Source organism: Herpailurus yagouaroundi, unplaced genomic scaffold, assembly GCF_014898765.1.
Source record: "Herpailurus yagouaroundi ecotype Mexico unplaced genomic scaffold, PumYag 67503, whole genome shotgun sequence".
In the NCBI taxonomy this organism is placed as follows: Eukaryota; Metazoa; Chordata; class Mammalia; order Carnivora; family Felidae; genus Herpailurus; species Herpailurus yagouaroundi.
The window spans coordinates 3254628-3281892 of record NW_024420310.1 but is presented as its reverse complement, the minus strand read 5'-3'; the positions used below and the strand labels follow the sequence as shown (position 1 = coordinate 3281892).

The 27265-nt window shown below is 43.8% G+C and overlaps 1 protein-coding gene across 1 annotated transcript in view; it reads right to left on the bottom strand.

Annotated features, from left to right (window-relative positions):
- Positions 1-27265, bottom strand: part of AFF2 (ALF transcription elongation factor 2) — a 464761-nt gene that overhangs the window by 144651 nt on the left and 292845 nt on the right. Inside the window, exons 5-7 of the mRNA XM_040467531.1 lie at positions 7440-7526; positions 1851-1887; positions 1527-1560 (exon numbers count right to left, since the gene is read on the bottom strand). Coding sequence (XP_040323465.1) covers positions 1527-1560; positions 1851-1887; positions 7440-7526 — 158 coding nt within the window. The remainder of the gene's footprint in view (positions 1-1526; positions 1561-1850; positions 1888-7439; positions 7527-27265) is intronic.

Below are 27265 nucleotides of genomic sequence, written 5' to 3'. Positions count from 1 at the left end.
ATAGAGAACCTTAGTCCTATTGAATTACACAGTATACCCCCGTGCTATGAAGTACTGTTTTCTGGAAATGCAGCCTCTAACTATAAATCACAATTGCTGAGTTTATTTCTGTTAGTTACAAACTATTGAAATATTGACTTTTATGGTCTGTATGGAAATCAGCGTATTTCACAGCAGGAGCCTAATACTCTTGCTTTAGGTGTAGGATCATTTTACAGTGGGAAAAAATATTTTTTTAATTTTTTCACGTTTGGAAACCTGTGTTGATTCCGTAAGTGCTTGCGTGTGCGCATGCGCGCACGCCCTTGCGTGTGTGTGTGTGTGTGTGTGTGTGTGAATTTTACTGACATTTTAATGGGAGAGAGGTAAGGTAGGAGGATAAGATCTATTGTTTACTAGAATGACAAGAGAAAGGGCAAGTCAAAATGCGATGAATGGAAAACACTGAAATGAACAATATCAAAAATGATTTTGATTTCTGTGTTTCCATCTAATTTAGTCTTTAATTCAGGGTTATAGTTTTTTCTCCCCTTTCTTATTTTTGGTCACTTCTTTAAATGAGAATTCTTGGTTGCTGAAATTGAACCTTGATTAGAAGGCGCAAATCAGGCCAGAAAACCAACTAAGAGCACTGGCGATGGGAGCTTTGCTGTCAAACGGAACCAGGAACATGGACGTGCCATTGACTTTCGCAGAGCCTTGGTCTATGTGGGAGTCATTCCCAGTTGTTTTATGTAATTTTTCGTGATCTTCCAAAAGGTGAGCAATTCACTACAAGTGTGCCATTAGACCACTTGAATGTCATAAATTATTTCATTTCAAAAATTTTCAAGAAGGTGACTATTACTCACATAGAAAAGTCGACTTTCATTTTCTATTATTAGGAATGAAAGAAGTTGTGAGAGAAATACTCCCTTGATACGTTCTTGGACAAATGGATATTACAAAATCTACAACAGTTAATCTGAGGAAATTGGTTTCTCCATACCCCTTCTTCAGTTAACATTAATAAGAAATGAAGACGGCACTGAGTGAATCGTTCTGAACTTCAACCCAGCGCCATGTAATCTCTTATTCCCTCTCTTCCAGGCTGCCCTTGTTTGCGTTTAACGTACAGTCCCCAGAAGACCTGCAAACATGGTTGCCAAGACGTGTCCTTTCCCCTCCCCAGTCACGGTGTCGGAATGTTGTGTCTAAGGATGCCTGCAGCTGAAGTTACACAATGTTCAAACAACCAGTCAAGAATCATAGTTGATTTCATACTCCAGGTACCAGTCCAGCCTGTATTTACATCATTACAGAGTCTAATGGTGATCTCGTTCAGTTTTACTGTGACTCGCTTATTGTGGGCAATCTCATTCTCCTCCCTAACTGAACTCCGTATTATTAGGAGTCAAGGTTCCTATTGTCAAGGAGCAGGACAGAGAACAAGATTCGCCCAGCACCGAGGCACCGTTCCCTTGCCAGATGCCCCCGAAGAAGCCTGTTTTGGAAATCAAAGTACTTACGACTCGAGCGGTACTGACTTTGTAGAAGCTCTGCCGGTCGGGTCGCTCCACTCTGAAAAGAAAGGCACACACAATTACTAGCCGTGTTTCCCACTGTCAAACGATCAGTCTCAATGCAACTGGTCTTCACACGTGCAGCCCTTCCAGTTACATGTTTTCACGGCATCCCGTCACAAATAACACATGAATAAAATAAAGGAGCCGCCTGGATGCATCACAGTATGACTTTTTGCTATTGTTAATCCATATTTTATGATATTAAGTAGGAATGAGAAGAAAGTGGGGGCGGGGGAGAGGCCATGAACGTTTGGACTGAGAAGAATTCTTTTTGAAAACACCTACTTTGTAAGGTGAATCCTGGGGTCAGATGTTGGGATTCCTATAAGGAAGAACACACATAATACAAATATTAGTTACAATGATACAAAGGGAACAGGACGCGTATCTGTTATCGTTGAAGATAGGACTTGACTAATGTTTGCACAAAGAGAACCACTGTTAACGATTCCAGTAATCCGGCTTCTGTGCAGAGCTCTGTTCGAAGGATAAACATTTGCTAGTCGAACCTGCTGCAACATGACCATAACTGCCATTTCATCAGAACTGTAAGTTAAGACCGCTGTCTATTTGGAAATGTGTACAACGTGGGAACAAATGACCCACATGTGTGAAATTCAAGTGTTTAATTTCTCACTTAGCTAGGCAATGATGTCTCTAAGGAAGTAAAGGGGCGCTGGTTCAAACTAACAAATGATCATGGTTTTTGGAGAAGCGTAAACAAGACCGTAATTAATAGATGTGCTCGGTTCCTCCTTTTTATGGTAACCACTCCAGTTTTCTACCTTCGCTGTGACACGTGTGCGATAGGTGGGTCTCATTTTCACAAGAGAAGGGTTCTTAAGACTTCATTACAAATTTGGTGAAGTATGGGAAGCGATGTGAAATATGTCAGTGGAGCACATTATTTAAAGGGATTTGAATTTGATTTGAAAGGCATCCCGCACACAATTCATTCACTGTTTTTTGAGAAACGCAGATGTAGACACAGCGGGCTTTCGGGGAGCACGGCACACCTGTGTGGCGCCTGACGAAACTGGCAGGCAGAGGCACCGCAATGACGTACAGGGCGCGCACGACACCGTGCGGATGGAAGGGAGAATCCTGACTGCGAGACAAGAGCCTCGAAAGGGAGACCGTGAATTCAAGTAAACGCCAAGAGTCAGTTATGTCAACCACCGTTGTAAGTAATCCATTTGTGAAGCCGAATCTTGCCACCCTATAGAAGAAAAATAGAATCGCAGCATCATTTGTCTTTGAGAGAAGCAATCAAGAACAGTAACACTGTCCTTTCACGGAAAGCGAGTTCTGCTACCTATTTCGCATGATTCTGCTGCCCGGGAGACTTCCCTTCCAGCAAGATCGTCACTCCAGAAGACTACCATAAACTCCACAAGAGATGGAAAAGGCTTCTCAACTAAAGAGCTATCACAAAGCCCATGCAGATTGCTGCTCAAAGATTTCTCTACCCTCACTTGATAGAGAATTGACTTCTGACGAAAAACTCTAATAAGCTTGGCCATTTGATTCCACTGCTTAGCAAATCATAGATGGTGGGGAAGGGGAAAACAGTACCAGAGGCACAACAAAGTCAGAACGTAAAAAGCACAAGAGTCTATGGCCACTTAATACGGAGGCAGGCATTCCCACCCATCTTAATAGCTCCCGAGGGCATAATTATGGTCCAGTACAGTATTACAGCATAGTTCAATCGCCAGAGCTCATCATGATGTCTAAGTTATCAAGAAAGACTAAAGCGTGTTCAGCATAATTTTTATAAGAAGTCAGAAAAATATTAATTACATCTCAGAAAGATTCGTATTACATGACTCCTATGGAAGGCCAGCCTTTAGTTATCCAAGAATTTCAATCGTCCAAAATACCTCATCTCCCAGAATGAGTGGTTAACCATTTGTATGTCCTTAAATATACACCAATAATTCTACCTGTTATTTTTTATTTATTTATTTATTTTAAAAAATTCTTTTTTTAACGTTTATTTATTTTTGAGACAGAGAGAGACAGAGGATGAACGGGGGAGGGGCAGAGAGAGGGAGACACAGAATCTGAAACAGGCTCCAGGCTCTGAGCCGTCAGCCCAGAGCCCGATGCGGGGCTTGAACTCACAGACTGTGAGATCGTGACCTGAGCTGAAGTCGGACGCTTAACCGACTGAGCCACCCAGGCGCCCCAGTCTACCTGTTATTTTTTAAAAGGGACTCCATCACAACCGTATGGGGCAAGTTTGGGCTCATGTACCCTTAGAAATCAAATGACAAGGTCGAAAGTCAAGTAGACCAAATACTTGATCAGAGAGTGAAACATACCGGTCCCAGAAATCTGGACTGAATTTTTAAACATCATCCAAGAATTCTGGACTTTAGACTGGAACCGTCAGTTGTTCGAAGCATCAGGACAGTGACTCATGACACGAATTCGAGGGTTATGTTATTTACTGAATTTGACTCACTGGAGTTATGTATTCCTGATACCATTTTTAATGTTAAGCTGGGTAACCCTTTTTAAAAACAGAATTCCAAAAAAATGAAACACCTCTGGATATTACCCAAGTTACTGTACAAACACACCCAACCGTGATCGGAAATGGCTTGGTTGTGGGAAAAAATTTGCATTCTTCATGCAATAATTGTTGATGCACATAATCCAAAATTAAAAAAAAAATGTCTGACTTCAATCTGTGAATTTTGCTCATAGATATGTCATACAAGTAATTTTAGTAATAGACGATAACGATGCCAAGTTGTGTTTACAAACTTCTGTGAGGCTATTTAAAACAATTTTTTTACCGTTTATTCATTTTTGAGAGACAGAGACACAGTGTGAGTGGGGGAGGGGCAGAGAGAGAGGGAGACACCGAATCCGAAACAGGCTCCAGGCTCTGAGCTGTCAGCACAGAGCCCGAGGCGGGGCTTGAACCCACCGACCACGAGATCATGGCCTGCTCAACTGACTGAGCCACCCCAGGCACCCCGAGGCTATTTTAAATAACAGCCTTGATCATCCTACAATGAGAGGCTCCCATAGGATCTAGATTCTAGAGCAGGGATTGGCCAACTTTTCCTGCGATGGGCCAGATACTAAATATTTTAAGCTTTGGGGGGCATGCAGTCTTCTGTCGTAACGATTCAACTCTGCCACAAATTTGTGTGGTTGGATTCCAAGACAGGTTGGTTTTACAGACACTGAAATTTGAATTCATATCACCCGTGTTATTTCACATCATTCACGTAACTCCTAATACTCGTAACAATATTCACATTCTTTTTCTTTTGAAAATCCTAACCGTTTAAAAAACCTAAAAGCCCACAGGTTGTAGAGTGCCAGCCTCTGTCTGGAGTTTGATTACCTCCACGAAGCCTTGACTGAACTTCCCCTGAGGACACTATTAGCTCCCTCACTTCTGCTGAGCAAGGTATTCCCTTCCTTGTGAGTTTTTTTCCATTCTCTCTGAAAAGACACGGCACTTTCAATTGGGGATGGATAAGTAAACTTCAGTAAGTTGGGAATTTTAAACGGTGTCTGCTTTTGTAAGTTTGCAGAATCACAGACTCTTTGACCCGAAAAATCCAGTGGGAGGATACAGCACGCACCCACACGTGTGCGCATGTGCACACACCTCCACTCAGATGGTACAGATGGGGAAGCTGAGGCTCAGAAGAACTTGAATGGGACCACTTCGCCAGCAACCGGCAGAGCCAGGGTTAAAAGCAGCCACGTCTGTAGCTCCGAAGGCAAATAAGACAGAACCTGGGAGGGTGCTGTCACCTAGTTCCGGTGCAAGCACTGAGGAAAGGGGGCTCACCCCAGTCACATGGTTTTACTGTATGTGTCCGCGTTTTGGAAGATGAAATTTACACCGCGGCATCTGTAAATCTGTGTAATAAACACATCACCAGAACACCCGAATCTAAAGGCTGGTTCCCTGATTGACTAGCTGGGTCATTCGGGGCACATTACGTTACTCTGTGCCTCAGTTTCCTCCTCTGTGTATTAGGGAGAGTCAAATTACCAATCTCTTTGGGTATGAAGGAATGAATCATTTACTAGATATTATCTGCTTAGAACGCGGCAAGGCATGTCACAGGCGTTATGTCGTTGACGGCATTACCGTTATTTAAAATGTACTTTTCTTTCAGACCAATGTTTTGGCAGGAACCAAGTGAAACAAAAGAGTGGGTGTGTAGCCATCCCGGTCTCACCATTTTATCCCAGTCGCTTCTACCTTTATCATGGGGTCGATGGGAGCACAGATAATTGGCAGAAAATGCGAATCGCTCCCGATTCCAAATTGTGCACTTACTACAAAAGCCCATTTAAACAACCGGTTCTATTGTATACACTGGTAAATGTCAAAATTGCAACTTGCACGGATTATCTCTAAAATTGGAGAACGCAGCTGAAAACAATGCAATTGCTGTATCAGTGCGTTGGATTCAACGTCCGAAGCGGCTCAGCCGATCCCTTGGCCAGGATGCTAGGGAGGAGGACGCCAGTCCAGGGCGGCCTAAGGAGGGTTTACAGGAGGGGATGACACACACCGGACACGGACAGAGAGGGTTGCTGCTCACTTACTTCTGACCCCTTTCTCAGGTGGGAGGGGATAACTGAACGCAGTTTAGGCCAATGTTATTGTTGAACTCATGGCCCTAAACACTGAAGGATCTGACTGGGCTTCGGAGTCTACACTCCTTGGCTGGCACTCGGGGTCTTTCACAGAGATGCACTTGCTGGCCGGGGGTTCGTCTCTGTCCGCCTCCCATCACACGACTCTGAGCCAGTCCCTCGAGACCATGCCAGCATGGATCGCACCGTGACCCCTCATCTTGCCGTGCCTCTGCCCGTCCTGTTCTTCCGCATGGAGTGTTCTTCTCTTGGGCCCTTCTCTGCCCCTCAAAGTGGTTCTCGGAAACTTTCATTCTCTATGAAGACATTTTCTACATTGTTTTGTCATTTAGCTCATAACATGTAGAGGGTTTTTCTTCACCCCTAACTTTAAGTCTGTTGTATGTCCTCAGAAAATGGTTTCTGAATAAATGGATGGATGGATGAATGGATGGTTAATTGGACGGAAGGAAGGACGGGAGAAAGACATTACTTTTTCTTTTAAAGTGTGCTATTAGAATAGCCAGGGTTACTTAGGCATTTTAGAAACTGATGGCGAGAGAAAATTCTTACTGGGGGCAGGTGAGGGGAAAAAATGAAACATTTGACAATAGCACTGTAAGAGAAGTTCTGTCAATATGATGTGTTGGCGTGTAAAGATCTGTGTGCTTGTGCGGAAGGACTGGAAGGTGATATACAAAATTGAAAATCGATCCATTAGGGTGAAGAGGATAGGTTTTTTGTTTTTTGTTTTTGTTTTTGTTTTGATTAAAAAGTCTTGGATGGGGGCACCTGGGTCGCTCAGTCGGCTGAACGTCCGACTTTGGCTCAGGTTATGATCTCACAGTTCGTGGGTTCGAGCCCTGCCTCGGGCTCTGTGCTGACAGCTCAGAGCCTGGAGCCTGCTTCGGATTCTGTGTCTCCCTCTCTCTGCCCCTCATCCTCTCTCTCTCAAAAGTAAATAAATGTTAAAAAAAATTTTTTTTAAAGTCTTTGATGTTGCTGCTACATCATCTATGTGGACAGTGGCTGTGCTCTAGGTAGTACACCACACAAGCCAGTGTCTGGGGGTATATGGTCCTGGAGACTCTCGGTAAAAACAAGATTTCTATCAACATCCCAAGGGGCAAGAGGAAGTCTAGATTATAGGGCACCAGAGCACCAAGGCCACTTTTATTTTTAAGGATCCAACTGGAAGACCGGTACAATTAAACTAAGATAAAGGAAAATGGAGGAAGGAAGAGAATTGACCTGTCCTGGGATGGAAAGTGTATTCTTCTCAGAGTTTCCAGAAGTGTGCATGGCAGTGAGAGGAGCAGGCCAGGAATGGGTCATCTCCTGGTGAGGAAAAACAAAGCAACTTTATTTTGGGGCATTGAGAAAATCAAATACCTTCTTGGCACTCAATATAGCAGGGCCCTTTATAAATACTTACTGACTTAGTCGGCCTAGTTGTTTTCAGGGGAACTGAAATTCATCCGCTCCATTCCCCCTGCCCCATACCGGTGCTTGAAGCCTACCTGTGACACGCAGGGCCATCCAACACCCACTTGCACAGTGCCAGTGACAGGGAGCCCACTAACGCTTGACGCTGCCTGTCCCACGTGACACAGCTCGATCACACTATTCTTCCTGGTCGTGAGCCAAACGCCTGTCTCCCAGGGGCTTCTACCTACGGATGGTACTTTGCAACTGCACAGAACATGTCCCCTCTTCCTTCGCATGACAAGCCCTCAGCTGCTGGAAGACAGCAACCCTGTCCCCTGGTGTCGCCTCTTCTCTAGTCTGAGACATTTGCAGCTCGTTCGTTCATTCGTTGGGAACCTTCAACTTTTCTTCTAAGGCTTGAGTTCTGCATTCTGTCAACTATCTGAGGTGCTCCCAGGAAGGACTCCTGATTGCCTGGGGCTCTTCTCACTCCCGGTCTCCTGCAGCGGGTGTGATCTGGCAGCTCAGGGGGAGGGCAGCGCTGTCGCTACCTGCGTTCTGGACACAGATTGGGCACGCGCCGTTGCTTTTCCCAGGCAAAGAAGAGGCAGCCGAGGAGAATTCTTTCTCATTCCTCGAGAAGGTTCCTGTGAGATTGGCGGCACCGTTCCGCCTAGCCGTACCCACAGGGTGTCTGCGAGTCCAAGTCTCCAAAGTAGGAGGAGCTTCTCGGGCTCCCGCTCTCCGCTATCAGCAGGGGCACCTTCCCGATGCCTTCAAACACTCGGTTTGAAAAGAGTTGCTGTTCAAATCTTACCGGAGTCATAGGGCTCGTGGCCGACACACTGTACCCAAAGAGGAAGGACAATTAAATCACATGCTTCACATCCCGGCACCAGCGATGACAAAGTTTGTGAAACGGGAGGGCACCCGCGTGTGTTGTATTCATCAGACATTTTGGTATATAAACATCCAACATAAAAATCAGTGCCATAATGGAAAGAAAGGAGAGCTTTGGGGAGGAGCGGAGAGGATCAAAGTTTATGAAAGGCCTTTTTTAATGAGTCAGTTACATAATACGTTCCCCCAATCTTTATGGGTAACATAATTAGTCATTTCAAAGGTAATATTAATAAGAACTCTCAGGTAGCACTAAAACATGTTTTTTTTTTTCCTTCTATAATTACCCAGTTCAAAAAGCGTCTTTGATGTATGAAGAGCGGTAATGCAAGGAGATACTTCACAGGTTCATTCACAGTGCAGCGCTGAAGCCGAATTTGTAAGTATGATTCAGACAAGGGCTGACACAGATTGGGTTCTACCTCGCACTATTTAACAGGAGGCGCTAAGGACATTAAAGATGCATACAAGATTTAGAGGGGATGCTTAACCTACTTAAGAGAGAGACTATCTTCAAGTGGTTTTGAGTTGTGCATTTGTATGCAATTGATCACGTTCCTGACAAATGCTGTTTATGCATTCATCAAAACTGGTCCAAAGTAACTCTGTGTGACAACAGTTTAAAGTCGAGTTCTAGTTACTGAATGATTTCTTTTAAATTTTAGATGTGTTTTTTTATTTTTCCTGATTAAGGCTGGTCTTCTCCAAAATTAGTTCCATTTACAAGATACAGGTCCTCATTTGGCCCGACCTAACGAAGGGGCGGTAAGCCCTAGCCCGGGATAAGAAGTGTTGTCTCTTATCGGCAACTGGCTTTAGAGGTGTGCCTCTGGGCTTATTAAAAGGTGTTTCATACGCCTGGAAGGATGAACTCCCTCCTCAGAGATGTACCTTCTCCCCCAGGTCATCTGAATTTACTCGATGGTGGAATCGGATGATATCGAATTACCCCCAGAGTGCACCATCGAGTAAAACTGATTCTCTGTATTTGCAACACGAGATTTCATGAAACGGCAAGCCTACTGTATATTACCACCGATGCATTTGATTAAGGTAGGGAGGATGCAGTTGAAAGGAATATAATTTCCTGAAAGGATATCTTCAGCAAGGAACGTTGGAGCAAGCTCTTTCACTTCTCAAGATGAGCTAGACCCGTAAGGTGTGGAGAGCTCACAGCAGATTTTCCACTGTCATCCTTTTCATTCACACTCGAAGGATATTCATCTATTTTTATGTTCTTGCTATTCCCAAGATAAGAACACCCGTGCACCCTTATCCAACTGTCCTAAGCCTACCTATTCATCAGGCTCCAGTGCTGACCACCCAGGCTTAACACCAAGCGTCACTCCTCCACTAACAACAAAAATCTCACACGCACACACAGACACGCACGCGCGTGAAGCTGCTCTGTAACGCCTTCGATCCTCCCCAAGAAAGAAATGAAGCAGGGACTCATCTTCCCATTGGGCAGTGGTAAGTGAATGCTGGGGACTCCAAAGCACACATCCTTTCCACTACACCAGATAGGTTGACTGTTATTGTAAAGTCGACTAACATGGTTAAGTTAATGGAGAAAGAACTAAGTAAGCAATGACGTTTTTATCTTTCAGTATTGGACAAAGAATAGGTTTCACAGGCAACAGAGCATTCTATGTAATTTCTAACAATGGGGCAGATGCTTAAATTAATGTGAACTGAAGACTTCACAGTCAAACCCAGCAAAATCAGAAAAGGCCCAATTTTCCACCAATGATTATTTCTCCACCATATTATCCGTACGATGGCTCATGGCTAAGACGCTAATGGATCCAAAACAACTTGTGGGTAGAATCACTTTGCTGGACTTAGACACACAAGCTGGGTGTGCCACTGGCTGAGGAGCAGAAGATGGTCTGGATTCCAGACTCTCCTAATTTCAAATGCATCCCATACTCATCTAACACGGAGCTGTCCGACTGGCTATTATTTGTAATAACTAGGATGTTGTCCCAAGCCTTGTCTTATTCAACTTCGTATCTCCAGTGCCTGGTACGTGGTACCTGGTTAATATGAGATGCTGTTATTAGCATCTACAGTTTCTATGCATGGATTAATAATAAGAATCATAACCGAATTGATAAGAAGAATAATAACCATACCAAGATTCACCAAGCGCTTACCGTGCACCAGATGCTTATTTCCCACACTCGGTCTTTTGGTACTACAAACTAAAGAGGCAGGGGTCACTATCATACTCCTTTGGAGACACAAAGAGGTGACGTGACTTGTCCAAGGCCACACAATTAGTAAATGGCGGGGTCTGCTTGGTGAATTCCCCGCATTTTGCTCTACTAACTTGTACTGCGTAGTCATTATGCATTAGTCACTGGGATCTAGAAAGGATACAAAGTCAAGAACCTTCCTCAGAAGGGCTCATGCTGCTGGAAGTGCTAACCACCTCGCGAGCCGTGTGCACACACGTACGTGTGTGTGCGCTCCTGAGTGCGTATATTTAGGTTAAAAAGCAGAACATAAATATTCAGGTCCTTACCTCGAAGAGTTAACTGAAGAGATGATTCGTTTTTCAGATAACCATCTTAATGAATAAAAGGTGGGATCTCACATATTTCATTGTTGTTGTTGCTAGAATCAGAAAGATCCCTAAAAGACCCCCGGACGAAGAGTAAGGAGAGCTTAACTCATGTCTGAGTTTGGCCAAAAGCTACCCGAGTGAGCCCGGTCAAGTTGCTTGCCCGCTCCAGGCCACAGGAGAAAGGGAGCTAATGCGCGTGCAAGGTTACGGGAAGCACACGGTGTCAAAGGCAAGGTTCATGGCAACTTGGCCCGCGAGCAGAGCTAGAGCATTGCCAGCATGAGCCCAGCAGACAGGTAGTTCAGGCTCCATCCGCGGCTCCAGATGAGAGGGGCTCTGTCCACCTTCCCCCTTCCCCTTGCTGAAATGCTAAGAACAGAAGTGTAGCTTGGGAAGTACCAGTAAGTGGGAACAGCTGAATGCTTTTAAATTACAAGTACGACTGAATAGACGAAGCCACGAAATCAGGCCGGAGTTGATTTTCACAGAGGCCTGGACTGAAATGACCTTGGACTCCGACTTCCACTGGGGGAGGGGATACTTTTCCTTCTGTTTTTCGTTCCAGGAAGTGTAATAGGATAGTAAACATATATACTGCGCAGTCTGCCATGCCTCTGGGGCCTTGGGATGCAGGAACATCGGCAACCCCTTTTCTCCAAAATGAACGTAAACTTGAGACTCGTGAGCTCAGCCCATGTGCCACGACCAGGCGAATGAGGTATGTTCACTGGAGAGTCAAATCTGCTTCTTTAGCCAAAGTGCCCCCCTTCCTCCTGAGCAAAACCACGTGTGTGGGGGGGGGGGTGGCGGTGGGGGGGGGTAAGGGGATGTTAATAATTTACCAGAAAACCTAATTTGTTTGAATGAATGATTTAGAACCTTTGTATCCATGAGCCCCAGCAGCTCTCTGAAGAGGCAGAAATGGGGGCTGAGGTGGAGGTAGGCATCAGGGTGGCCAGGCAATAAGGGTCAAGGGCCCTTGGTGTCCCTGGCAGGGCCTGTCCATGGAACTGGGCCTCGGGAGAACAGCAGCCAAACCATTCCTCAGTCCTCAATCCGCTGTCGCTCGCTAACTGGCTGAGGGAAGCCAGGCAGGGAGAGTATCCGCACAGACACCTGTAGCAGCAGTGGGGCTGTTCGGTAGGAAATGGGCCACGGGGCTGAGGCGGGCCGTGGGGTGGGCCCCCGGAGGGAGCCCAGCACTCAGCCGGGAGAGGAGTCTGCACACGCTGCCACTCCCAGTGTGGCCTCCCAGCAGGCAGCCCCTGCAGAGACGTGCACCTGCTCCTCCTGGCCGGCTCTCCTTCCCGGCAGGCCCTGGGAGGACAAGGACTGGAGGCTGGAGCCCTTTGGCCAGGGTCGTAAAAGTACCCATGCGAGGAAGGAGGGTGCAGGGGAAGAGCTGCTGGTCTCTCTCTCTCTCTCTCTCTCTCTCTCTCTCTCTCCCTCCCTCCCCTCTGGGCCCTCCCAGGATAGACACTGTGTTTCCCAGACAGTTTTCTCCTAAAGATGCTCCTACAAAATATCCCGCTTCCTTCGGGCTCAAGGGCGTATTTAACCCTGACCAGGCCACAATCTAGCACATCAATACCACCTGGGAAATGAGGACCTAGTTGGAAGACTGGATTGCCACAGGACATCTTGGCCCCACCAAGGCATTTACCAAACCTCACACAGAACTCCTACAGCTAAGGATGGAGATGTGCAAGGCGCATTAACATGCCCTAAGCTGAATAAACTTACACAAATTGTTGAGTAAATAAGGTCAACCTAGAAGGCAGCCTCCAGAGGCATTTCCTAAGGCTCTGCCATTTGTGGTCCTTCCTTGTTTACCAGTTTTAATGATAATAATGCCTTACTTGTCATTGGGCCTTCTGATTGACAGAGACACTCAGAAGCACTATCTCATTTAATCAACAACTTAAGGACATACAACATGTGTGCTTATCCAAACTGTAGGTGACACTAAACTGTGAATATCAAAATTCAGAAACACGTTGCAAACCTGGCCTGAAGCCAATAAGATGAATTTTAACAGAGGTAAATGAAGACTGCAATTATGTTCTGCAAACCAAGTGTAAAACTGCAGAATGAGAAAGCCCACCTGACTTAGCTGTGATTCATGGGATGAAAATGCAAGGATTTTAGTTGACCCGAAGCAAACTTGAGGGGATTCAGCAGCCAAAAGAACCAATGCCAACACAGGTGATATTGAGGTAAGTATGCTGCCTCCAGTGCAGAAGATGATCGTTGACTGCACACAATAGTACGCTGTATGGGACAGGCCACATCTGAAACAGACCGCCATCCTGGATGGCTTATTTCAGCAGGAGCCTGGGAATACTGCGCTCTCTTAACAGGGATGACTGCTAGAACTGTAAGAGCTTGGAAAGCTCATGACAGGTATAAATGCACTTTAAGAGAGAACATCTAGGGGGCGCCTGGGTGGCTCAGTCGGTTAAGCATCCGACTTCAGCTCAGGTCATGATCTTACACTCCTGAGTTCGAGCCCCGAGTTGGGCTCTGTGCTGACAGCTCAGACCCTGGAGCCTGCTTCGGATTCTGTGACTCCTTCTCTCTCTGTCCCTCTGCCTCTCACGCTCTGTCTCTCTCTCAAAAATAAACAAACATTAAAAAAAATTTTTTTAAAGAGAACATTTAGTCTATAGAAGAGGGAAGTTCTGAGAAGGGCATTCAAATAGGAGAGAGCCTAAGGGCTCTCATATGGGAGAGATTTGCAACCCGCTTTGTGGACCAAGAGGTTAGGACTATGTCCTGTAGGGAGAAGTTACCGGGGAACCAATGTTAGTTCAAACTATACAAGATTTTCCATTCATGTGGCCTTTTCAACCATGGAGCCTACTGCTTTAGAAGGCAATGGGGGCGCATCTCTAAAGGCAAGGGGGCCTGTGCCCAGGGTACTAGAAAAGGGATTCCTAGAGAGGCAGGGGAGGGAGGTTAAGGACCAACCGCACCGCCTTCCGTGAACCTTTGATCGTATTCTTCATCTCGGTACAGCCGAGGATATTTATGATGCAAAACTGAATCTGAAGGAGCAGGCTTTGCTGTTATTGTTGTTGTTTTATGTGACATGCAAAGACGGCTGAGCACACTGGCTAAGGAAGTCCATCACTGTCCCAGGGACGGTGGGGAAGGAGGGCTGTGGAGGGCCTTCTGGCTCGCGGTGAGACAGCTAACAGCCCAATTCGTTTGTTTGCTCAGCTCTTGGAAAGTCCAACAACGGTGGGCTTTTCTGGGCTTGATCGCTGATGCTCCTGCCAAGCCTCTCAAGTGGTCAAAATGCTGTTCCATGAAACGGAATGGATGCTCTTCTCTTTGGAATGGTCTTAAGACAGTCTCCTGAGACTGCATCTCTGATTTCTATGCAAGTGCCGGTAGGGAAGAAGCATAAATTCAACTGTCATACGAAACATCACTTCCCAACAATAGGCCAACACATCATGCAATCCACCAGGAAAAAAAAAAGTAAGAAAAAGGCTAATTGTTTTAAAAGTTTCTAACACTAAGTTATGATTTCATTGACATGTTATAAAAAATCCTGACAGTATTTTTGTCTTCAAATAAATAAATGACTGCTTTATTTAAAGCTCTTTAGGGCCGGCAGTTGTTTCAGGGAATCTGGAAATTTTCTCCATCGGCCCCAGGACTCTACATGCACAAGGTGCACCTTAGACTGCTGCCTTCATCCTGCCCGTCCCTCCCCCCCCCCCCCCCCAACCAGGGTTCTATTTTAAAAGGACCTAATTCCAGGGGCACCTGAGTGGCTCAGTCGGTTAAGCGACCGACTTCAGCTCAGGTCACGATCTCGCGGTTTTGAGTTTGAGCCCCTCATCGGGCTCTGTGCTGACAGCTCGGAGCCTGGAGCCTGCTTCGGATTCTGTGTCTCCCTCTCTCTCTACCCCTCCTTGTGCTCTGTCTCTCTCTTTCTCATAAATAAACATTAAAAAACATTTTCAAGGGCCTAATTCTAATTTACAGTTGGGGAGCATGGTGATCAGTGACCCCGTGGCCACACCATGTGTCCGTTCAGACGATCGATCCATCTTCTTGCCATGGCCGATGCGAGGAGTTGCATTTCGTTCACTCAGTGTAACGGGGATGTGTACGGCCACGTACAGTTACACTTCAGCCACTCTATGCACACAGTCCACAGAGAAACCTCTAGCAACAGGCGGGCAGACCACCATGGTGACACATTGGGCGCAACTCAACCTTTCTAAGCCAGGAACTTGTTTCCTTCAGCCATAAGCTAATTTTGACACTGTTACTCTTTTTCAAAAGTGATTTTTAGAGTTCGATGTCCAGTTTCTAATTCTTGTGTTTCAAATTATTTTGCCATCCACTACATCCAAATGACCATCATTTAAAATGTAATACAGGGGTGCCTGGGCGGCGCAGTCGGTGAGGCGTCCAACTTTGGCTCAGATCATGATCTCACGGCTCGTGAGTTCGAGCCCCACATCGGGCTCTGTGCTGACAGTTCAGAGCCTGGAGCCTGCTTCCGATTCTGTGTCTCCCTCTCTGTCTGCCCCTCCCCTGCTCACACCCTGTGTCTCTCTCTCTCTCTCACACACACCCCCTCTCAAAAATAAGTAAACCTTAAAAAAATTAAACTATAATATAATATTATAGCCATTTTTTTCCCAAGCAACTTCACCGGATAGCATGACACATGCTATCATCATAACATGAAAGAATTCTGTTTATAAATTCTTTTCAATGTTTCTTTATTTTTGACAAAGACAGAGTGTGAGCAGAGGAGGGGCAGAGAGAGAGGGAGACACAGAATTGGAAATAGGGTCAGGCTCCGAGCTGTCAGCACAGAGCCTGACGCGGGGCTCGAACTCACAAACTGCAAGATCATGACCTGAGCTGAAGTTGGACGCCCAACTGAGCGAGCTACCTGGGAGCGCCTAATGAAAGAATTCTTTATGGCTAAGCTCTAATATGCTCCTTTACCTCCAGGTCAGCTAAACCAATTTGACAAAATTTATATACTTTCATTGGCTGCTCCCCCAACACCATCTTTAATGATCTACATTTAATTTCATTCATCCAAAAAACATTATTATGGTTTTGCTCTCTGCAACGTACGTAAGAGCCGGGTAGCTGGAGCAGGTCCAGGTACAGGGTTGCGGCTGGCTCTAGGTGACCGGAGTATTCATAATTGGAATGGGTATAAGATAACAATTATTAGTTATCATTCAAAAGTAGAGCTAAAATAAACCTGTCAGAGTTGAATTAAAAAAAAAGAAAAGAAAAGAAAAGAAAAGAAACAGTTTTGCTATCGACTTGCTACCACGTTCCAGAAATCACCCAAGACATTTGCTGATCTCACATTGCGGGACAGACAGAGATTGCAGATGTAGCAACACGGATTCTGCTGTAAGTAAAAGACAAGTCCAGGCACAGGGAGGCAAGAGGATAAATTTGTTGCAATCCCCAGTCTAAGCCTTTCTAAAGACTTATGCCAGGCGTCAGTGTTCCTTTCTAAAGGCTGCCATAGCTTTTCAAACATGATAGCTTTCTTGTAGTTTACACTTATCACATTAAGAAAAATGGTAATGAGGAGTTCATGACAACTGCTTTTAGAAGGAACAAAGGCTCAATTGCTGAGGAAAAAAAAAGAAGTAATATCTATTTTCATGGAAAGAGCCCTCCAGTGAACAACTTGGCCGTAGCTTTGCTCTCTCATTATTTCTGAGCTCAGGAAAAATAAGGCATCAGGCCACTAATACAGTTGAAACTCCAGCCAATATGATTTGCATGGAATTGTCTTTCCTCTGAAACAGCTATTTCCATCTTAGACTCACAGAATCACAGCGCCAGGGGGGATGAAAGAGAACTGATTTGCCCCATTCACATGAAATTAACTAACAAATTGATCATAAGGTGTTGGTCTAGCTATGGTACACCAGGCCCTCCTCCCCCATCAACACACTCTCCCCAATAAAAATAAAAATAAGCCAACAGAGGCATCAAACTCCGCAGTAGCCTGAATTTAACAACATCAAAACCACGCCTCAGTGAAATTGATTCAGAAAGCCCCCTCAGAATATTCCAAGCCCCTAACAGGCTGCGTCTTCTTCACTGCCTGGACAGTCACTCCTCTCTCCAGATTAGTTTCTTTTGCAATCACTTCAAATAATGGGAAGTAAATAGCTTCTTTATTCCATATTAAGAGTGGCAAAGAAGCAGCACAAGTGAGAGCCGTATCTTTTTCTAAAGGGATGTCTGGCTAATGGAGAAAGAGAACATTCTAAACTCAGTATGAACACTTGAGGGGCCAGGCAGTGTGGACATAAAACCTTGCCCCAGAGGCATGCTATAAAGCTTCAGCCCTGGGTGAAAATCAGGAAGGCTGGTCCTTCTCTGCCTTGGTGAAAACAGCTACTTGCCACACAGCATAAGCTAGAAGTAGCTACTGACATGTGATACCTCTTTAGAAATCAGAACACAGAGATAACTATACTAAGTATTTGCTACACAGAAATCCAACCTGATTCTTGCATTTCATCACCTAGTCATGTTTTGGTGTTTTTTTTTTTTTTTTTTTTAAATAAAAAGGTGGCAATCACAGTTACAGTCTATTATCAAAGTGTCTTTTTATTAAGAGTTTCCCGTTGACATCTTTGAGGCACACCATGAGAAAGGGACCCCATCCAACTCCCCCCAGCCCCGCCAAGCTTTGTTCAATGATCTTGTAAGAGTCCACTGTCCATGGATGTCTCTAAATCCTCTTTAACTCTATCTGTTTCAGCCTATACCATCTCTTGGGGTAACCAGATCAATACATTTCCTCCTTGCTATAAATTTTGGCAAGTACCATAGAGAAGATCCAAAGAGAATAATGTCAAACCCTTTGCTGGAAAGGTTCTAGTGAGCAAATGTTACATTGAGCTTGTGGTAAATAACTGCACATGAAGGACGCTCCCTCACAAACCTGCCTGTCTCAGGCCTGGGCTTCAGATCGTGGGGTGTAATCAACTCCTGTCCGAACGCCAGTCGTCAACCAGTGATTTTCTACTGGGCTTCAGTCACGTGCTTCTCCCCAGCACAACAGCACCCAAACACCCCCTCCTCCCGCCACAGCCATCCCGCCACTGACTCCTGCTCATCTAGTCTGCCCTTCATTTGCTTTCAAAAAGAAAAGAAATGTGCAAAATCATTAAAAACAATCCCGGACAGGGATTTGCAAGCTACCCACAGAGACTGTTATGCAGCTGACAGAAATCAACGTGGCAGGGTCTCTAGGCTAATTAAACACATGTAACAATTTGAAAAGCTGCAAAGTGCCTTATGAACCATGCAGTGGTCAAAAACGAAAAAGAAAAAAAAATGCCCTGTATTAAAGATGTGAAAGGAGCTCATATATTTAATAATTAGGAAAACCATCGCAGGGGCAATTTAAACTCCTCAGCTAAACCAGACTAGAGTCTGTGAGGGGTTGAAACACAGACTTCAAAGTCACACTTTGAGAATACTTGGAATTGCTGAATGACAATTCAGCCAGGGGTGCCTGGGTGGCTTGGTCGGTTTAAGCGTCCGACTTCGGGTCAGGTCATGATCTTGCAGTTTGTGAGTTCAAGCCCCGCGTTGGGCTCTGTGCTGACAGCTCGGAGCCTGGAGCCTGTTTCCCTCTCTCTCTGACCCACCCACGCTTGCGCTCTGTCTCTCTCTGTCTCTCAAAAATGAATAAACGTTAAAAAAAAATAAGAGTCACCATTAAATCCACTAGAAGTTTGCAAGGATTTAGTGGTGAGAATTCCCTGGATATTTCAATGTTTCATTTATGTCACTGTGTCTCGTCCGCTCACGGATCCAGGGAAATCATTCCCATTGTTCTCATTTCACAGATAAGCCGCATCTCACACAAGAGCAACCTCTGGCACAAAGTCACACAGCCAGCACATGGCGGGTGAAGGACCTCTGTCCAGGTGGTGGCTTTGCACTCTGGGCTTTGGCCACCACTGTGCTCCATCAGGATGGTCTCTCTCAACGGGAACATTGTCGAACACGCGGCAGGAACCAGACGTTGTCCCCTTTCTGCAGGCCAACCATATCTCAGTGGTTTTAGGAGCTACTTTATAAGTGTTTTGAAACCACTGCCCTCGCTCATGCTAGTTTCCCAATTCATTGTCATGTGCGCATCACACAGCCTGGATGGCATAGACAAGAAAGTAAGCCTTGTCACTAACACAGAATCCAACGAATGTCTTTTCACAGGACTTAGGCCACTTTAAGGTTAATCATCTGGATCTAGGGTCCCTGGAATTGTATTAGATCAAGGTGTAGGGAGCCACCTCCTGTAAGAAGTAATGGATCTTCTGAAAAAGCTGAAGAGGGCAGGAAAGAGGGAGCGAAAGAGAGGGAAGGGTGAATACAAATCAGGTGCAGGGTTTTTATAGTATCATTTTTCTGGAAAGGGCCCTTCCAGGGTCTCATGTACCCTCATGCACCTAACGGACTGAGGATGTGAACTTCTATTATAATTTAACTAATTTAAACTTCAGTAACCAGCCACATGTGGCTACTGTTACTGTACTGGGCAGAGTAAAATCGTCAACGCTTTGATTTTACAGGTGGAAAACCCGAAGCCCATAATGGTTCAGAGACTAGTCAAGGGGCTCTGTGGTCTTTGCTAAGTGACACGGACCACCATTGACTTTGGTATCAAAAGTGCTAGGTGTGTGAGGCTGTGCTAGCAGCTCTTGGGCTAAAGAACAGGAAAGAGGCTGCAAGATTTGAGGGCGGACAAGCTCCTCGGGTTTTCTCCAGCCCTTAACAGGTTCCAAGAAGCTGGAAGGGACTGAAGAGAAAACTACCAGAGGCCCAGGTAGCCGGGATGCTTTTATCTGCCATAGCTTTAGATGCGCCTTTGATCTGTATTTTGTGATCTGGCAAATTCTAATAAGCATGTTGCCAGGGGAGAGCTGGATGAGTTGGCTTGTGTTAGCATGATCATCCCAGGAACGGAAGATTTGGGGGAAGTGCGCCATTTTGACACAATCTTTGCTGTGAGGCTGAGTGTCTAATGGAAGCAACATACCGGTTTTCAGCCATAAAACAAAGTCTAGAAAACTCCCTCTGGAGGAAAAAAGACACATGTCATGGAGGCATCTTTCTTGTGACCATGATGATAATAAACACAGTGAATGGTACCAAATCAGCCCCTTTAACATGATTTAAGAGATTCGGATCAGCTCTCTCCGATTATAGTAGCATATGGGGCCTCCACCTTTGCTTTTCATCGATGCCTTGCTTAAAGCGGTAATGCCAACCTTATTGGACTTTGAGGAGCAATATTAAAAATGGGTTAGAGCAAAGGTATTAAGTAATACTTGGCAATGGAAAAACCTAGCACAAAAAGTAATGCTAAATACATTATTTGAAGAAATAAGAAATGCAGTCATTACAATGCCTAATATTCGTATAACTATTCTACTTACCAAACACTATTATCTGCTTATTAACTTCACGGAAAACATATTATTACTTTACCAAGGGTGGGCATGATACTGTGAGACCATTTTCTTTAACCGTTCCTCTACAAACTGAAATCACACGACAAACACCTACCTCTATGCACTTTATTATCCACCCACACTCGTCACCTTCATGAACATGTGGGAGTGGAGGGGCTTCTGGGCTAGGCCAACTGGACACAGCCTCTGATCTAAGCAGCCTCACGTTATGCCACGAGAGGCACAAGTGACAAGTGCAGATGCAGCAAAGGTGGTGAGGGGACCCAGAGGAAGGAGAGAGAGATTCATTTCATGTGGACAGTTAGGGCTTCAGAGAAGAGCGATCCCAGGGGAAAGGATGCCTGTGGAGAATGGAGGAAAAGCGGCGACAGGCAAGGTAGGCACGAGCGATGACCTGCAGGAAGGGCCATGACTGCCAAGATAAGGATATGGGAGTTTCTCCTCTAGGTGCTGGGGAAACACTGTACCTCTGCTTGAATAACTCTGGTAACAGAACCCTCACTTCCTTTCATCCTCAGACAAATCCACCAATTAGGACAGGGGAGAGAAGAAGGACCTAACATTTACCCAGTGTTCCAAGCACAGTTCTAGGGCCTTAGCACAGCCCGGCCCATGCAATCCTCCCACTAATCCTGAAAATTACACAGTATTATCCCAGTTTTGTAAATGAGATCCAGAATGGCTAAGTTACCCAAGAATGCTCCGCAGGTGAGAAGAGCCAAGCTCTACTCCCTTAACCATGAGGTCTCCCTAGAACGTTCTTCCTTTTACTGCTCAGATACTTATCTCTTTAGAACTGCCCCTCAGGGGTTGTGTTCCACCATATGAGGCCTCCTCGCCTAAATCCACCCTTGAGCCTCGCTCCCACACTGGAAGTCCCTCAGCAGCTGTGGCCTGCTTCCTCTTCTAGTTCAATCTTCTTTCGGTTAGCCTGGCTCTTCGGCCATTCTGATTCTGAATGCACTCACTATCCTGCCTACCCTTTGCTAAATGCATTTCAGTTCAGCAGCGTACCTCTTAAGATTTGTTATGGAACACACATAAATTTTAGAAATTGACAGAAGTCAGAAAAGGAAAAAAAAAAAAACCCCTCACCCATAATCCTGTCACTCTAACAAAATAAACTTATTATTTCCGCGTATTTTCCTTTAGTTTCTTTTTATTCATATCTTTACATAGCTATAAAAAGTAAGTACATAAAATGTTACAGTCTAGTTATTTCGCTTAACAGCATTTTGTAAGGTTTTGATTTTTTTCCCCCCATATCGCTACATCATCCTCAAAGCCATCTTTTTAAATGACTGGTTATTTTTCTGAGTGTAGAAATCAGAATTTGCTTAACTATGCATCTACGGTTGGACACATAGCAGCATTCTTTGTTATTGGAAATAATGTTGTAATGAATGGCTTTGTTCATGTAGTTTTTCTAGGGGTTTGGATTTCCCCCGTAGCGTGGTTTCCCAAAATGGAATGACAGATTATCAACGTCCCTCTAAAAATGGGGTGGCCAAGCTAAATAAATGTAGAGGAACACCGTGTTCGTGACTGAAAAGATGCCCCAAGGTAAATTCAACTATATAGATACAACGCACCCTAACTAGCATTCAAGCAGGATTCTCTGTAAATTCATGTGGAAAGAAAAGGAAACTAGAATAGCGAAATCATTTTAGAAAAAGGATGAAGTTGGAAGATTCGCATTATCCTAATTTTAAGACTTGCTATAAAGCTACAGTAATCAAGACATTATGGTTTGGGGTAAAGGCCAGGGACATGGACCAATGGAAAAGACTAAAGAATACAGAAATAGAACCACATAAATAAGGTCAATCTACTTTTTACAAAAATGCGAAGTCAATCCAGTAGAGAAAGATAGTCTTTTCAACAAATGGTGCTAGAGCACAATGAGCCATAAGCTTCAACCTACACCTCACAACACATACCAAAATTAATTCAAAGCAGATCAAAGACCTAAATATAAAGCATAAAACTCTAAAAGTCTTAGAACAAAACACGGGAGAAAATGTGGATGATCCTGGGTTAGTCAACAAGTTCTTAGACTCAACACCAAAATCATAATCCCTAAGGGAAAAAAACTGATATATTGGATGTTAGCAAATTAAGAACTTTTGCTCTTAGAAGGACACCATCAAGGAAATGAAAAGACAACCCACAGTCTGGAAGAAAATATTTGTAAAGCACATATCTGACCAAAAACTTATATCCAATGCATATACAGAACCTTGAAAATTCAACAATAAGGTAACAATCTGATTTTTAAAATGGGCAACAGATTTGAGTGGACAATTCATCAAAGAAGACAGAGAAAAATGAAAATAAGCACATGAAAAGATGCTCAACATCATCAGTCATTTGGGAAATGCAGTTTAAAACCACAATGAGGGGCGCCTGGGTGGCGCAGTCGGTTAAGCGTCCGACTTCAGCCAGGTCACGATCTCGCGGTCCGGGAGTTCGAGCCCCGCGTCAGGCTCTGGGCTGATGGCTCAGAGCCTGGAGCCTGTTTCCCATTCTGTGTCTCCCTCTCTCTCTGCCCCTCCCCCGTTCATGCTCTGTCTCTCTCTGTCCCAAAAATAAATAAATGTTGAAAAAAAAATTAAAAAAAAATAAAACCACAATGATATACCACTACATACTTATTTTTTTCATTTTTTAATGATTTTTTATAATTTATTTTTGAGAGAGACAGAGACAGAGACAGACAGACAGAGCACGAGTGGAGAAAGGGCAGAGAGGGAGACACAGAATCCAAAGCAGGTTCCAGGATCTGAACTGTCAGCGCAGAGCCAGACGTGGGGCTTGACCTCATGGACTGCAAGATCATGACCTGAGCCGAAGTCAGACGCTTAACCCACTGAGCTATCCAGGCACCCATACCATTACATACTTATTAAAAAGGCTTAAATAAAAAAATTGCTGGTGTGAATGCAAAATAGTACACCACTCTGGAAAACAATTCAGCCCTTTTTAAAGTTAAACATACACTTGACCCACAGCAACCCAACTCCTAGGTACCTATCCAAGACAAATAAAGACATACAATCACACAAAAATCTGTACATGATTATTAACAGCAACATTATTTATAATCACCAAAGAGCTAGAAACGACCCAAATGTTCTTTAATGGATGAATGGATAAACAAATTGTGAAGGATCCATGTAACGGAATCTTACTCAGGAATAGAAAGGAATGAATGATTTCTAAACACAACAACCTGAATGAATTTCAAAGGCATATGCTGAGTGAGAGAATCACTATGGCAAGATTACGTACTATATGATTCTGTTTATATATGGTGTTCTGGGAAAGGCAACACGATGTAGGGACAGACAACAGATCAGTGGTTGCTAGGGGGTGAGGGTAGGGAGGAGAGCCACTGCAGAAGGGGAATATAAAGGAATTCTTTGGAAAATTGGAATTGTTTTGTATTCCATTAAAGGTGGTGGTTACAGGAATCCATACATTCATTAAAATTCATAGGGATGCAACAAAAAAACAAGGTAAATTTTACTGAATGTAATTTTTCAAAAAAATGTGCTGGCCAGGAATCCATACCACATGCCAAGTGTGGTCTAAGTAGAACTGAGCAGAGCAGATCTATCCCTTTCTTAGTTCTAGGAGTTCTAGATCAGGGTTTGGCAAATTAGCTCTCACAGGCTAATTCTGGCCCACTGCCTGTTTTTGTAAATAAAGTTTTATGAGAACACAGTCACAAGCATTATTTTTACACACTGTCTATGGATGTTTTCATGCTAGAACAACAGAGTTGAGCCATTGAGAGAGAGACCAAAAGGCCTAAAAAGCCAAATATACTTACAATCTCACCCTTCACAGGAAGAGTTTGCCGAACCCTGCTCTAGATACTTGCACAGGACCATTTTTGAGCAGTAATACATGTTACCGCTAAACTTTTTCTTATCTAAATATTGGTGGACTCGAGTGCATTACCATATTGATATGGCACCATGAAACTTCATTTTCTTGGATCTGGTCCATCCGGTAGGCTTGATTTCTTGATTCTGGCACATGGTATTATTAGCAATCTTGCCTAGCCTCATCACTCTCAGCTGGGTTAGGAGCTGAGGCCTGTAGTGATAACTTAAAACCTCTTTCTTCAGCCCTGTATCCTCATGGTGAAAGACAGAATGCATAATGGTTAACAGCATGGACTCTGAAGCCAGGCTGCCTGGGTTGAGATCTTGCTTCTGCCACTGGCTAACTGTTGAACTTGGAAAGTCACTCAAGCTCAAAGTTCTTCCATTTCATTATCTGTATCGGTGGGGATGCTAACAGCACTTGCTTCCTGGTATCAGCAGGGTGATTACATGACTAACTATATGTAAAATCCTTAGAAAAGGGCTAGGTACAAACAACTGCTGTGCGAGCATTTGACGTTGTTATTAGTGTCTACATTCAATCCAGGTCAACCTGAGTTCCAATCCTGTTTCATCCTCTTGGTGGCTGTACGATTATGTGCTTTGGGACAATTTATTTCACCTCTCTGGGGCCTCCAGACTGCCCTTGACCCATCGGTCAGTGGTCTCTGGGTAACGAGCTAAGTAAGCACTGCTGGAGAAATTTACACAATCTACAGATTGGAACCTTGACACTATCTCATAATCTTACTAATAGCATCCCTTGGGTAGCCCCCTCTCTCCCTTTCCGTGACCATTTCCAACCTTCTCCAATCTCCTCAAACCTCTCAATGTTCCCTTGACTACCTCCAACCAGCACGGGCTGGCTCATCAGGAGACCTGGGCTGGAAATAAAAAATTATCAAATTCTCCCACATTTACTTCAAGCATTTTCCGGTTTTGTTTTTAACCTTTAATGCATCCGGAAACCATATTGTTGTGTGGTGTGGGGTCAGAAGCCAAGATTAACTTGAGGAGAATAGAAATGTTTGTGATACCATCTTCGAACCCCAGAAGAATATGCCTTTCCATTTCTTTAAATGTTCTTTGGTGTCTCTCATAGTGACTTAGTGTATTCGTATAGCTTCTGGCACATTTCTTGTTAAATGAATTCACAAGATATAAATGGAGTCTGTTGGCCCATTATATCTTACAGTTGGTTGCTTACATGTAAAGACTGTTTCTATATATTTATTTTGCACACTGAAATATTGCTGAATTGTTACATTGTCTGTAATAGTGCTTTTGGTTAATTCTTTCAGGGGTTTCAGGAAAACAATATATATATATATAATGTAAAAATAATAGTCATGCTACACATTCCCTCCTATTTTAATGCCTCTTATTTCTTTAGCTTGTTTAATTGCCTTGGCTAACCTCCAGGACAATATTAAATAATAATGGTGATAAAGAACGTTTAGTCTTTTTTCTCAACTACAATGAGAATGCTTTTAGAGCTTCTATGTGAAACGTTACACTAGCTTTTGGGTTGAGATGGCTATATTTTTATCACATTAAGGATGTTTCCACCTATTTCTATTTTATCCAGTGTAAGTGTTTTGTCAAGTATTGTTTAGCATTGCATTCATGGATTTCTTAATATTGAACCAGCTTTACTTTCCTGGAAAAAAAGCTACCTGGTCGTGGTGCACATCCTTTAAAGTTCCGTCTGATTCCATTCGTATTTCATTGAGGAAATCTGCATCAATATTCACAAGTGATGTTATTCTGTAATTTTCTTTTCTGTATGCTGTTTTTGTCAGATTTTGGCATCAATATTATGTGCTAGCTTGGCTTTTCTAAAAAAAAAAAAATACTTTGCAGGGGCACCTGGGTGGCTCAGTCGGTTTAGCGTCCGACTTCAGCTCAGGTCATGATCTCACACTCCTTGAGTTCGAGCCCCGCGTCGGGCTCTGTGCCACAGCTCCGAGCCTGGAACCCGCTTCGGATTCTGTGTCTCCCTCTCTCTCTGCCCCTCCCCTGCTCATGCTCTGTCTCTCTCTCTGTCTCAAAAATAAATAAAAACATTAAAAAATTTTGAAAAAAAAGTTGGCAATATTTTCTTTCTGTTCTATGTTCTGAAACCATTGAGTTATATTGTTCCTTCGTGGTTTGGTTTAATTTTCCTGTGAAACCTTGTCTGGGACTGATGATTTTATTAATGAGTGAGACTCATCTTCATTTCATTGATGGTGATAATACTATTTAGATTCTCTCTCTTCTGGAGACAGTTTCAGTCAATTATATTTCAATAGAAAAATTGTCCATCTCATCTAGATGCTTATATTTACTTTCACAGAGGTTAGTAAATTGCCACTAACAATTATTTTAATTTTCTCTGTATCTGAAAAGTTCTCACTCTTCAGTTTTCCTTCCTTTACATATTTGTGGGTTTTTTTTTCCTTTTTCTTGGTGAAGTTAACTAACTAATCATCTACTGCTGTTACTCCTTTATTTCAGAAAAAAACCCCAGAACTTAAATGTGCTAATTCTAATAATTTTCTGTCTAGAATTCATTCCTTTGCAGCTCTTGATTTATCTACTTTTAAAACAGCATCTTTAAGCTCTTGTGTCACTGCTTGGACTCTTTTGTTTTTTTTTTCTTTTAGATAAAATTGCTTCATTTTTTAACAATTCACGCCACTGTGTTGGTCATAGTTTTAATTTGTTCCCTAGCAACATTATTTTGTTCATTTTTCTCTTCTTCTTCTTTTTTTTTTTTTTTTTTTTTTATTTTTT